Genomic DNA, 13,711 nt, shown 5'->3' with positions numbered 1-13,711 from the left:
TAAAAGTGATATCAATAACAAACACCTGAATCATTCTTTCATTATTCCCTTTAAGGCATTCTTGGCAGAATTCTTTACACAGTAATTTGGTAAAATAGCATTGACTAGCTCGTGTCATCCCAGCCACGTGACCCAAGTGTTTAGTGTTTCTCCTACCCCCATGAATGGTTTGTACCTGTGCTCTTCATTCTTTCATTAACATTTCTGCACTGACCAAGGTGGATTCCTCTATGGATTCTGACCTTCACATGGGCTGTGCAGGCTGTGCCCTGAGCAATGCCGGGGCAGCACGTGTACACTGCTATCACAGGAAGAGTGCCCTGCGGTTGTGTTCTGCCCAACGTGCCTCCCAGGGTGCCCTGCTACCTGCTCTGACTTCCCCCTGGAGGTCCTTGTTCTATTGGCTCCTGGCTTATAACAGCAGCTGCTTCCTCTCTAGTGCCCCTGTACATTGAGAATACAACCTGCTTACATTTTATGCATTAGAATATTGTAATACAATGAAACAAAAAAACTCAACCCTTTCTGGACTAATTCCTCCCTAGCTACAGTCTATTCTCTTCTTTCCCTCCAAAGAACAAAGATTTGCTCATGCCTCCTCATTCTCTGACAATTTAATGGACACACTCACCCTGCACTGGACTACCCCAACAGTTTTCCTTGGAGGGCTCCCAGCTCCTCTTACTGTCTGTCCTCCTTTATTCTTTTCTCCTGCATTGGTGCCACAGGATCATTTATAAAACAGAACTCTGTTTATATCATTTTCCTGCTTGTATTCCTGCAATCGCCCCAATCATTTTTAAGAGAAAATCTAAACTCCTTACTATGGGAGTGTGCTGACCTATTCAGCTGAGTTTCTTAGCCTACCTTCATCCTTTCCTATTCATTCTAAACTCCAGATAAACTGAATCAATTGCACTTGCAGTTCTCCACGTTGTCCTCACTGCTCTGGATGTACTTGCACGTGTTGTTTTGATCCCAGGAGCACCTTATCTCTATTTCCTTGAGCAGCAAACTACTTCTCCTAGTAGCCCTAGTTCAAAAGTCTCCTCGTTTCCAACACCTTCTCCGACCCTTATCTCCCTCCACGACTCCACAACCTTTCTCTGTCCTCACACAGTACCCTGTCAACTTGCATTTTAAGCTTCTTGTGTGGAGCACCTGAAGCTTATTTATGTTTTTATCATCAGCCTGTTTCACAGTGCATGGTACATTGCAGGGACTTATGATAATTATTGAATTTTTAACCACTTTTCTTCTGTCTCCCTAAGTGCAGGACTTATGTCTCTCATCTCTGAATCCCTAGCACCCAGCAAGTAAATGCCACATAATTAGAGCTCAATAAAGATTACTGTGTGTTAATATACCATAACTGCCTCCAACACTATACACGTATTCCACACTTATTAATTCATTATCTGACATTTTGCATTTATGACAATAGTAAAAAATCTACTACTTTACTATTTCGAGCATTAGCAATGTATGTCTGATAATGATGAACGCCGAGGTGCAGGAAAGAATAACACTGGCTGTGATGGTTATGTGTCAACTTGGCTGGGCCACGATTCTCAGTGGTTTGGCAGTTGTGTAATGATATAATTTGGCAGTTATGTAATGATGTAGTCACCTCCCATTCTGTGATCTGATGTGGTCATTCTCCATTTTCACATAATGCCATTTTCACAAGGTGTCAGCACTCTTCTCCTTTCCCATTACATTCTGGGTTCCCCATGTCCATTTGTTCAGGTTTCCTGTCCTTTTCTGCCTTTTCCGCTTTGCTTTTGGGCAGGTGTTACCCATTAGGTTTCCTATACTTGATTGAACTAAGATGCACATTGCTCACATGTATTATTGTTTGTTTTATAGGCCTGCCTAATTTTGGCTGAAAGGTAGATTTTGGAGTGGCTTCAGTTCTGAGTTAGTAGATTGTCCAGGGCCATAGTTTCAGGTGTCCCTCGAGTCTCTGTCAGACTAGTAAGTCTGGTCTTTTTTGGTGAGTTTGAATTTTTTTCTACATTTTGCTCCCACTCTATTTGTAATGCTCTATTGTGATTCCTATCAGAATGGGCAGTGGTGGTTGCTGGGGACCACCTACTTTTTCTGGGCTCAGGCTGGTGGAGGCTGTGGTTCATGTGGTCCATTAGTTCTTTGGACCAATATTTTTGTCGCGTCTATGGTTTTCCTCATTCTCCTTTGCTCTGGATGTGATGGGACCAATAGATGTATTTTAGATGGCTACTTGCAAGCTTCTAAGACCTCAAACACTAATGACCAAAGTAGGATGTAGAACATTTTCTTTAGAACTATGTTATGCCAGTTGACCTAGATGTCCCCTGCGACCATGGTCCCCAGCCCTCAGCCCAGTAAGTTGGTCCTTCAAGATGTTTGGATGTGTCTATGAAGCTTCCATGGCTTTGCCTTGGTCAAGCTGTGTTCACTTTTCCTATACTGTGTGTGGTGTTTCCTTTCACCAAAGTTAGAACTTGTCTTACTATTCTAGTTAGTGATCTCCCCTCCTTACCCTTCCTCTCCCTCATAATGATCAAAGATTGATTTTAGTGTGTAAACCTTTTCTAGAGTTTTTATAATAGTGGTCTCATACAATATTTGTTCTTTTGTACCTTAGTTATCTTACATTTGCTATAACCCCTGCCTAGAAGGCTCTTTCCTTGGTATTCACAAAGCTCTTTCCTTTTCCTCCTATATGTCTCAACTCTGGCCTTCTCTGACCACTCAAGCTAAAACTGTCTTGGAGTCACTGTACTACATTAACTTGTTTTAATTTCTTAATAATCCTCATTCATTACAGCTGAAATTATTTTCTTTGTAGTTTTTTTTATTTGTGTCTCTCCATTGCCTCTCCATTAACATGTAAGGTCCATGAACACAGGCTCCTGGTCTGCTTTGTTCTCATCTGCATCCCCCTTATTAAAGCAGTTCCAAAAACACAGATGTGAACTGCCAAACATTTGTTCAATGAATGATGGACTTAACGTAAAAGTACTTTAGCCTGGCATTCAAGGTCCACAAAGGTCTGGCCTCACTCCACCTTTCTAGACTTATCTTCAACTGATTCCTTATATGACACTTCTTTAATAACAACATACATTTGTTTGCTATTTCCAAGATATTCATTATGCCTCCTGACTATGCCTATCTAGAATGTCCTTGCCTTCTTTCTCTTCCTCCTTAAATTATCTTCTTTTAAAATCCCACTCAAATTCCATCTCTTCTATAAGGTAACCCAAAGTGGTAAGCTCCTTTACTATACTATTTATATATTTAATATCATAAATATCTTTCAATTCCTGAATACTCTGCCTAATACTTGGAATAGAATATTTCTTCTCTTAGAAACAGGTTATGATAAAAGATAAAAAAGCCTTAAAGGGAAAAATTCTATATGCTAAAAGGAAATAAGATTCAAACACCATTTTACCTATTTTAAGAAAATTATATGCCTTTTCTTCAAGTATACCAGAGACGTTTGGAGCTTTCAGGTATAATGTGCAACATTCGAACTTTGAGAGAGTTGGTTATAGTTTAAAAACTCTGATTTCTACTATAAATCGTGTATGTTTGCCACTAAAGAAACTACGAAATGGCATCCCAAAAGTAACTTCTCCAGGCTTAACAGTGAGTCCAGCAAACCAAAAACCAAAACCCACCGCTGTCGAGTCGATTCCGACTCATAGCGACCCTATAGCACAGAGTAGAACTGCCCTGTAGAGTTTCCAAGGAGCACCGGGTGGATCTGAACTGCCGACCTTTTGGTTAGCAGCCGTAGCATTTAATCGCTATGCCACCAGGGTTTCCGAGTCCAGCATAGTACTGATTAAATAACTTGTTTTAATCCAGAAAACAAAACAAAACAGCAATACTACTACGATAAGAACTATTAGAAAATTCTCAAAACTTAGACTGGATTTGAAATATTTTTACTATTGCAAACATACCTACACACGTGTGCATATATGGATATATATACATGTGCACACACATCAGAGCGGACAGCAGAACATGTAGTATGTAGACAAAGGAAACATGCCAACCTGGGCACTAAGTTAGCACTACTGGCTTCCTCTGCTAAATTCATGTCATCCAAGCAGGGTTTTCTACGGGTTAGCAGGCTGACCTGGGGAATGCCATCAGATAGCTTGGGCTGTGGTACCCTGTGCGTCTGAATAGATCCCTCACTCCTGGACTTTGGGATCTAGAAAAGAAAATTGGGGGGGGGGGTGGGGGAAGGATAAATTTAAAGGTATTTAAAATTTATTCAAGAAGATAATTTATTCTAATTTATTAATAATCTAATGCATTAGTAACACTGCAGAAAATATTAAGATAGGCACGGAATTTAAAATACAGATAAAAATTCTTATATAGGGAGATGGAACCAACATGGCACTATAGACAGAAGCACCATGCTATCCCTCTGCAGCAAAGACTGGAAAAACTAAGTAAAAGAGATACAAACATCAATCTTGGAATCCTAACCATCAAATGAAAAGATTTAGAGCAGGAAACCAGAGACATCAATCTACAAATGACAACAATGTCAGAACAATAAAGGGGGAATAAACGGTGTGTAGATACAGAACTTTCAAATGGAGAGGGAGTCAAGGTGATATCAAGTAATAAAAGACTGGTTCAAACTTAGGAGGATATGGTAACTTTCAAAGTAACCACAAAGAAAGTTAACAAACCTACTCACCAAAATGAAGAAAAACATAAAGTCTCAGTAAAAACAAAATCTACAAAAATTAAAGAAACAAATAGACAATACACAAACAAAAGGAAGTTGGCACAAGAGAGTAAGAGGAACAAAGAAAACATCAGCAACACACAAAAAAGCACTGCAAAATGACAGCAACAAACTCACACCTATCAATAATCATGCTGAACGTAAATGGCTTAAACGTACCCATAAAGAGACAGAGAGTGATAGAGTGGATTAAAAAAAAAAAAAATGACCCATCAATATGCTGTCTACAAGAGACACACTTTAGAAATGAAGACATAAATATACTAACAATCAAAAGATGGAAAACAATATATCAAGCAAGCAGCAACCAAGAAAGAGCAAGAGTGGCAATACTAATCTCAGATAAAATAGACTTTAAGGCAAAATCTACCATAAAAGAAAGGAAGGACATTACACAATGATTAAAGGGACAACACACCATGATGACATAACCAAAATAAATATCTATACACCTAATAATAAGGCTCCAAAATACATAAAACAAATTCTAACAGCACTGAAAAGAGAAATTAATAGTTACACAATAGTAGTAGGAGACTTTAACACACCACCCTTGGTAAAGCACAGAACATCGATAAAGAAACTCAACAAAGATACAGATGACTTAGAGGTCATAATCAACCAACTTGACCTCATAGACATATACAGAACACTCTACCCAACAGGAGCAAAGTATACATTCTTTTCCAATGCACTTGAAACGCTCCACAGAATTGACCCTATCTTAGGCCACAAGGCAACCCTTGACAAAATCCAAAACAATGAGATAATACAAAGCATCTTCTCTGATTACAAAGCCATAAAAGTAGAACTTAATAACAGGAAGAGCAAGGGAAAAAAGTTAAAAACATGTAAATTGGATAATGCCTTGCTTAAAAACCACTGGGTAATAGGAGAAATCAAAGATGGAAAAAAAAATTCCTAGAATCAAACAAGAATGAAAACGCATCATATCAAAACCTTTGGAACAGAGCAAAGGCGGTGCTCAGAGGTCAATTTATAGTAATAGATGCACACATCAAAAAAGAAGAAAGGGACAAAATCAAAACAGCTACACAACTCAAATAGGAAGAGAACAGCAAAAGCAGCCCACAGCCACTGGAAGAAAGGAAATAATAAAGACCAGAGCAGAAATATATGAAATAGAGAATACAAAAACAATAGAAAGAATCAACACAAAACGAAAAGTTCGTTTTTTGAAAGGATCAACAAAATCAACAAACCATTCATCATAGACAAAAGAAAACCAAAATAACAAAAGAAAAATAACCCAAATAAGAAATGAAACAGGAGACATTACAACAGACCCAACCGAAATAAAAAGGATCATAACAGAGCACTGTGAAAAAGTATATTCCAACAAATTTGAAAACCTAGAGGAAATGGGCAATTTTCTACAAATACACTACCTACCTAAACTAACACAAACTGAGTTTAAAAATCTAAAAAGACCAGTAACAAAAGAAGAGATTGAAAACATAAAAAAACAAAAAACTCCCAACAACATAAAGAATGTCCTGGCCCAGATAGAGAATTCCCACTGGAGAATTCTACCAAACATTCAGAGAAGAGCTCAAATCAGTACTATTCAAACTATTTCAGAATATAGACAATGAAGGGATACTTCTAAATTTATTCTATGAAGCCAGCATAATCCTGGTACAAAACCATACAAAGATACCATAAAAAAAGAAAATTATGGACCAGTATCTCTCATGAATACAGGTGTAAAAATTCTCAACAAAATTCTAGCCAATAGAATTCAGTATCATATAATAATATACCACTACCAAGTGGGATTCATGCCAGGTACACAAGGATGGTTCAACACTAGAAAATCAATCAACATAATCTACCACATAAATAAAAGAATCACATAATCATCTCAACCAATGCAGAAAACGCATTCAATAAAGTCTAATACCCATTCCTGATAAAAACTCTCAATAAAATAGCAACGGAAGGGAAATTCCTCAACATAATAAAGGGCATCTCTACAAAACCAACAGCCAACATCACTGTCTTATTTAACGTTGTGCTGGCAGTCCTAATTAGAGCAATAAAAGCAAGAAAAACAAATAAATAGCACCCAAATTGGTAAGGAATAAGTAAAACTATCCCTATGTGCATATGATATGATACTATACATAAAGAACCCTAAAGACTCAGAAGAAAACTACTGGAACTAAGCAATTTAGCAGAGTAGTACAACACAGGATAAACATACTAAATCATTTGGATTCCTATACACCAATAAAGACAGCTATGAAAAGGACCAGGAACGCAATACCATTCATAATAGCCCCTAAAAAAAATAAAATACTTAGGAATAAATCACACCACGGATATAAAAGACTAATACAAAGAAAACTACAGAATACTACTGCAAGAAATGAAAAGAGAGCTATATAAATGAAAAACATACCATGCTCACGAATAGGTACACTCAACAGTATAAAAATGCCAATTCTACCCAAAGTAATCTACAAATACCAAGCAATCCCAATCCAAATACCAACAGCATTCTTTAACAAGATGGAAAAACTGATCATTAACTTTATATGGAAAAGGAAGAGGACACGAACAAGTAAAGCATTATCGAAGAAGAACAAAGTAGGAAGCCTCACACTATTGGACCTCAGAACTTACTATACAGTCAAAACAGAACCTACTATAGTAGTCAAAACAGCTTGGTACTGGTACAACAACAGACACGTTGACTGTCATGGATTGAACTGTGTCCCCCCAAAATGTGTGTCAACTTGGTTAGGCCATGATTCCCAGTATTTTGTGGCTGTCCTCCATTTTGTGATTGTGATTTTATGTTAAAAAGGATTACGGTGGGATTGTAACACCCTTACTAAGGTTCCACCCTCGATCTCATGTCAAGGGAGTTTCCCTGGAGTGTGGCTTGTACCACCTTTTATCTTTCAAGAGATAAAAAGGAAAGGGAAGCAAACAGAGAGGGGGGACCTCATATCACCAAGAAAGCAGTGCTAGGAGCAGAGTGTATCCTATGGACCTGGGGTTCCTTCATGGAGAAGCTCCTAGTCCAGGGGAAGATTGACGAGAAAGACCTCCCTCCTGAGTGGACGGAGAGAGAAAGCCTTCCCCTGGAGCTGATGCCCTGAATTTCAACTTCTAGCCTACTAAACTGTGAGAAAATAAATTTCTCTGTGTTAAAGCCATCCACTTGTGGTATTTCTGTTATAGTAGCACTAGATAACTAAGACATTTACCAATGGAACAGAATGGAGAACCCATACGTAAATTCATCCACCTACCGTCACCTGATATTTGACAAAGGACCAAAGTCCATTAAATGGGGAAAAGGCAGTCTTTTCAACAAATAATGGTGGCAAAACTGGATGTCCATCTGTAAAAAAATGAAACAGGGCTCATACCTCATACCATTCACAAAAACTAATTCAAAATGGATCAAAAACCTAAATATAAAACACAAAACTATAAAGATCATAGAAGAAAAAACAGGCTCAACACAAGAGGCCTACTTTTATAGGCCTAATATACAGCATAAATAGGATACAAACCATAACTAGAAATACACAAATGCCAGAAGATAAGCTAGATAACTGGGATCTTCTAAAATCTAAACACTATGCTCATCAAGAGTTCCTTTAAAAAGGCTAGGAAAAATTTTTTAACTATGACATATCTGACAAAGGTCTAATCTCTAAAATCTATAGGAAAATTTGACAGCTCTATGATAAAAAGTTTAATATTAAATGACACAGAGTCATTATACCAAAAAGAATTAGTCGATGTTCAACCATTTCAACAGGTGGCATATGATAAGGAACCGATGGTACTGAAGGAAGAAGTCCAAGCTGCTCTAAAGGCATTGGCGAAAAACAAGGCTCCAGGAATTGATGGAATATCAATTGAGATGTTTCAACAAACGGATGCAGCACTGGAGGTGCTCACTTGTTTATGCCAAGAAATATGGAAGACAGCTTCCTGGCCAACTGACTGGAAGAGATCCATATTTATGCCTATTCCCAAGAAAGGTGATCCAACTGAATGTGGAAGTTATAGAACAATATCATTAATATCACATGCAAGCAAAATTTTGCTGAAGATCATTCAAAAGTGGCTGTAGCGGTACATCCACAAGGAACTGCTAGAAATTCAGGTCGGTTTCAGAAGAGGATGTGGAACCAGGGATATCATTGCTGATGTCAGATGGATCCTGGCTGAGAGCAGAGAATACCAGAAGGATGTTTACCTGTGTTTTATTGACTATGCAAAGGCATTTGACTGCGTGGATCATAACAAATTATGGATAACATTGTAAAGAATGGGAATTCCAGAACACTTAATTGTGCTCATGAGGAACCTTTACAGAGATCAAGAGGCAGTTGTTCAGACAGAACAAGGGGATACTGACTGGTTTCAAGTAAGGAAAGGTGTGCCTCAGGGTTGTATTCTTTCACCATACCTACCAATCTGTATGCTGAGCAAACAATACGAGAAGCTGTACTGTATGAAGAACGGGGCAATCAGGATTGAAGGAAGACTCATTAACAACCTGCACTATGCAGATGACACAACCTTGCTTGCTGAAAGCGAAGAGGACTTGAACCACTTACTACTGAAGATCAAAGACCACAGCCTTCAGTATGGATTGCACCTCAACAAAGAAAACAAAAATCCTTACAACTGGACCAATGAGCAACATCATGATAAACAGAGAAAAGGCTGAAGTTGTCAAGGATTTCATTTTACTTGGATCCACAATCAATAGCCATGGAAGCAGCAGCCAAGGAATCAAAAGATGCTTTGCATTGGGCAAATCTGCTGCAAAGGACCTCTTTAAAGTGTTGAAGAGCAAAGACGTCACCCTGAAGACTAATGTGCGCCCAACCCAAGCCATGGTATTTTCAATCACGTCATATGCATGTGAAAGCTGGACGATGAATAAGGAAGACTGAAGAGCTGACGCTTCTGAATTATGGTGTTGGCAAAGAATACTGAATATACCGTGGACTGCCAAAAGAACGAACAAATCTGCCTTAGAAGAAGTACAATCAGAATGCTCCTTAGAAGCAAGGATGGCGAGACTGCATCTTACATACTTCGGACATGTTGTCAGGAGGGATCAGCCCCTGGAGAAAGACACCATGCTTGGCAGAGTACAGGGTCAGTGGAAAAGAGGAAGACCCTCAATGAGGTGGATTCACACAGTGGCTGCAACAACGAGCTCAAGCGTAACAACTGTAAGGATGGCTCAGGATCGAGCAGTGTTTCGTTCTGTTGTGCACAGGGTCGCTATGAGCTGGAACCAACTCGACGGCACCTAACAACAACAACATGATAAAAAGACAACCCAATTAAAATATGGGCAACAGATATGAAAGACACTTCACCAAAGAAGACATTCTGACTGTGAACAGACACATGAGGAAATGCTCGCAATCACTAGCCATTAGAGAAACGCAAATCAAAACTACAATGAGATACAATCTCATTCCAACATTATTGGAGCAAATCAAAAAAACAGAGAATAAGAAACATCCCAGAGGCTAAGGGGAGACTGGATCTCTTATGCACTGCTGGTGGGAATGCAAAATGGTATAACGTTTTTGAAAAACAATACGGCACTTCCTTAAAAAGCTAGAAATAGAAATATCATACAATCAGCAATCCCACTCCTAGGAATATTTCCTAGAGAAATAAGAGCTGTCACACAAATAGACACATGCACACCGATGATCACTGCAGCATTATTTACAATAGCAAAAAGATAGAAACTGCCAAAGTGCCATCAACAAATAATCGGATAAACAAACTATGGTACATACACACAGTGGTATACTACACATTGAAAAAGGACAAATGATGAATCTGGGAAGCAGCTAACAACATGGATGAATCTGGATGGCAGTATGCTGAGCAAAGTGAGTCAATCACAAAAGGACAAGTACTGTATGAGACCACTACTATAAAAACTTATAAAAAGGTTTACACACAGAAAGTAACAATCTTTGACGGTTATGAAGAAGGGGAATGGCAGGGAAGGAAAACCACTAACTAGACAATAGATAAGTGGTAATTTTGGGGAAGGGTAAGACAGTACACAATACTGGGGAAACCAGCATAACTTGACCAAGGCAAAGTCATAAAAGCTTCATAGGCACATCCAAACTCCTGGGGGACAGAGTTACTGGGCTTAGGGCTGGGGACCATGGTCTCAGGGGATATCTATCTCAATTGGCATAACATAGTTTATAAAGAAAATGTTTTACATCCTACTTTGGTGAGTAGCATCTGGGGTCTCAACAGCTTGTGAGCGGCCATCCAACATATGTCTACTGGTTGCACCATCCGGAGTAAGGGAGAATGAAGAAAACCAAAGACACAAGGAAAAGACTAGTCCAAAGGACTAATGGACCACAACTACCACAGTTTCTATCAGACTGAGGCCAGCACAACTGAGAGTGCCCACCTACCACCACTGACTGCTCTGACAGGGGGAGAAATACGTAGAACAAAATTCAAACTCACGTACACATATACACACAAAAACCAGACTTAGTGGTCTGACAGAGACTGGAGAAACCCCAAGAGTATGGCCCCCAGCCACTGTTTTAACTCAGTACTGAAGTCACCCCTGAAGTTCAGCCAAAGATTACCATGCTCAGGGCTCTGAGTCAAAGATGAGATAGGCCTAAAACACAAAAGGAGGCCTGGTGGTATAGTGGTTAAGAGCTCGGCTGCTAACCAAAAGGCTGGCAGTTCAAATACACCATGTGCTCCTTGGAAACCCCATAAGGCAGTTCTACTCTGTTGTACAGGGTCCCTATGAGTTGGAACTGACTTGACGAGTCAGAACTGACTTGATGGCACCGACAAACAACAATAACATACGTACTTCGACCATGTGTATGAGACTAAATGGGCATACCAGCCCAAAAGCAAAGATCAGAAGGCAGGAAGGGACAGGAAAGCTGGACAAATGGAAATGGGGAACCCAAGGTCAAGAAGGGGAGAATGTTGACATATCGTGTGGTTGGCAGGCAATGTCACAAAACAATACGGGTACTAATTGTTTAATAAGAAACTAATTTGCTCTGTAAACTTTCACCTAAAGCACAATTAGGAAAAAAAATTCTTAGATAGGAAAGGGCATGGAGTTCCCGGGTGGTGTAAATGGTTAAGTGCTTGGCTACTAACTGAAAGGTTGACAGTCTAAATCCAACCAGAGGCACCTTGGAAGAAAGTCCTGGTGACCAACCTCTGAAAGGCCACAGACATCAAAAACCCTATGGAGCACAGTTCTAAAATGAAACCCACGGGCTACCATGAATCGGAATGGACTCAACAGCAAGTTTTTTGGTTTGGTTAACAAAAGCACAGGGATGGAGAGTATAAGAATGGTGTGGAGGCGGTGTCTGACCTCTTCTAACTTCGCAAGATGGAAGGAGAATCCAGATCAACAGCCCAATGCCGATTCCTAAGAGGCGGAGGTGAGATAGGCCTCCTCTCTCCACCATCTTTACCAATTCCGACACCAACTGTCCCTCTCACGCGCTCTACTTCTCTGCTGGGTTCAATAATTTATTGAATGGCCACACAGAACTCACAGACAATACTCATGATTATGGGGTTTACTACGGAAGTGACAGTCACAATTCAGGCTCAGGAACACTCAGGATACAGTTCTTCCATCAGGACAGCCTCTTCCCAGCTGCGCTCGCAGGCACGCCTCTCCCTGGCTCTCGGCCTCTGCCAAAGCCACTCGGCTTTCTCTCTCTGTGGGCCAGGAAGCCCACCACACTGTTTCCTGCCGCTGGGTCTCTGTTGCGGCTTCTTGCTGCCTTCAGTGTTACAACTCTCTCTCTCTCTCTCCTGGTTGCAGGAGCTTTTCAGTGGAGGGGTCCCGGGTCCAAAGGACACATCCTCTGCTCCTAGCTGTTCTTCCATAGTGGTGGTGGGAATCATGTCTTTCCCCACCTCTCATGTGGCTCATTTCAAGCCCAACAGGATGGCAAAACTGACCGGTCCCCTTGGTGGGCTACAATTATCCTATCTGCACAGTCCAGCCCAATTGCCTGGGTGGGAATTACAAGACTAGGGGGAGAAAGCTCACACTAAAGCAAACCATCACACTGCAGGGAGATACCAATATTTCCAAAGGGAACTTTTTCAAACCTACATGGCCCACACACCTCTTTGCAATACTGATACAAATCTTCCCTAGGTCCACCTCTCTAAATAATCACTATATGTAATGAGAGATGATGGGAGTATATCATACTGGCAACTCGGAGTAAAGGAAAGAAGTAGTTGGGGAAAAAAGGACTGAAAACCATTGAAATATAGAATGTCAGTGTCAGAAACGCATCCAGAAATATTTACTACTAACAACAAAACACACACCAGTTTGCTGATAGTTTCTATTGTAATCCTTTCTTATAGGACAGATTATGGTTTAACTGATTTTTGGTTAAGGCAATAAACAGAAAAAACACGAACCTTTTAGTTCTCTTACATTTCTGAAAACACTGGAAATGCAAGTGTCAAGTGAATACCTGGTGTACTGACTATTCAGATTATAGCTCAGGTTATGGTTCCTCCAAACCCAGAAATATCTTTATGTTCTCTTTAGAACAGAAAGAATGTGAATACAACTAATATCCTTTCCCTGAAAAATGTTAAAAACCATGATGTCAAAATTACAGGAAAATATAACACTTGAGCCAATGGTATTTGTTCTATTGGAAACTTTTTCTCATCTCTGAGACTTTCTTCATGCTTGTCCTTTCACCTGGAATGTCATCTGTTCATCGCTGGCCACTCATCAACTGCCTAAGACCAAACCAAACTCTAACTTCCTTTGAGGCTAAGGACCCATTGCCCATGGAGTCTTTTCTAGTTAACCTTAGATCTTAATGATCTTTTCCAATTCTGAATTTTTGTAAT

General features: G+C 39.8%; 1 protein-coding gene across 8 annotated transcripts in view; it reads right to left on the bottom strand.

Annotated features, from left to right (window-relative positions):
* Positions 1 to 13,711, bottom strand: part of FAM13A (family with sequence similarity 13 member A) — a 363,829-nt gene that overhangs the window by 131,682 nt on the left and 218,436 nt on the right. For 4 of the 8 annotated variants that reach the window (XM_064285550.1, XM_064285551.1, XM_064285552.1 and 1 more), the window contains one exon: positions 4,056 to 4,216. In XM_064285550.1, the coding sequence (XP_064141620.1) occupies positions 4,056 to 4,216 (161 nt within the window). Of the gene's footprint in view, positions 1 to 4,055; positions 4,217 to 8,052; positions 8,144 to 13,711 lie in introns of those variants that run through there. The other 4 variants (XM_064285554.1, XM_064285556.1, XM_064285558.1 and 1 more) reach the window with 2 other exon arrangements.

The sequence above is a fragment of the Loxodonta africana genome, chromosome 5 (assembly GCF_030014295.1).
Source record: "Loxodonta africana isolate mLoxAfr1 chromosome 5, mLoxAfr1.hap2, whole genome shotgun sequence".
Taxonomy (NCBI): Eukaryota; Metazoa; Chordata; class Mammalia; order Proboscidea; family Elephantidae; genus Loxodonta; species Loxodonta africana.
This window is presented reverse-complemented; position numbering and strand designations above follow the sequence as displayed.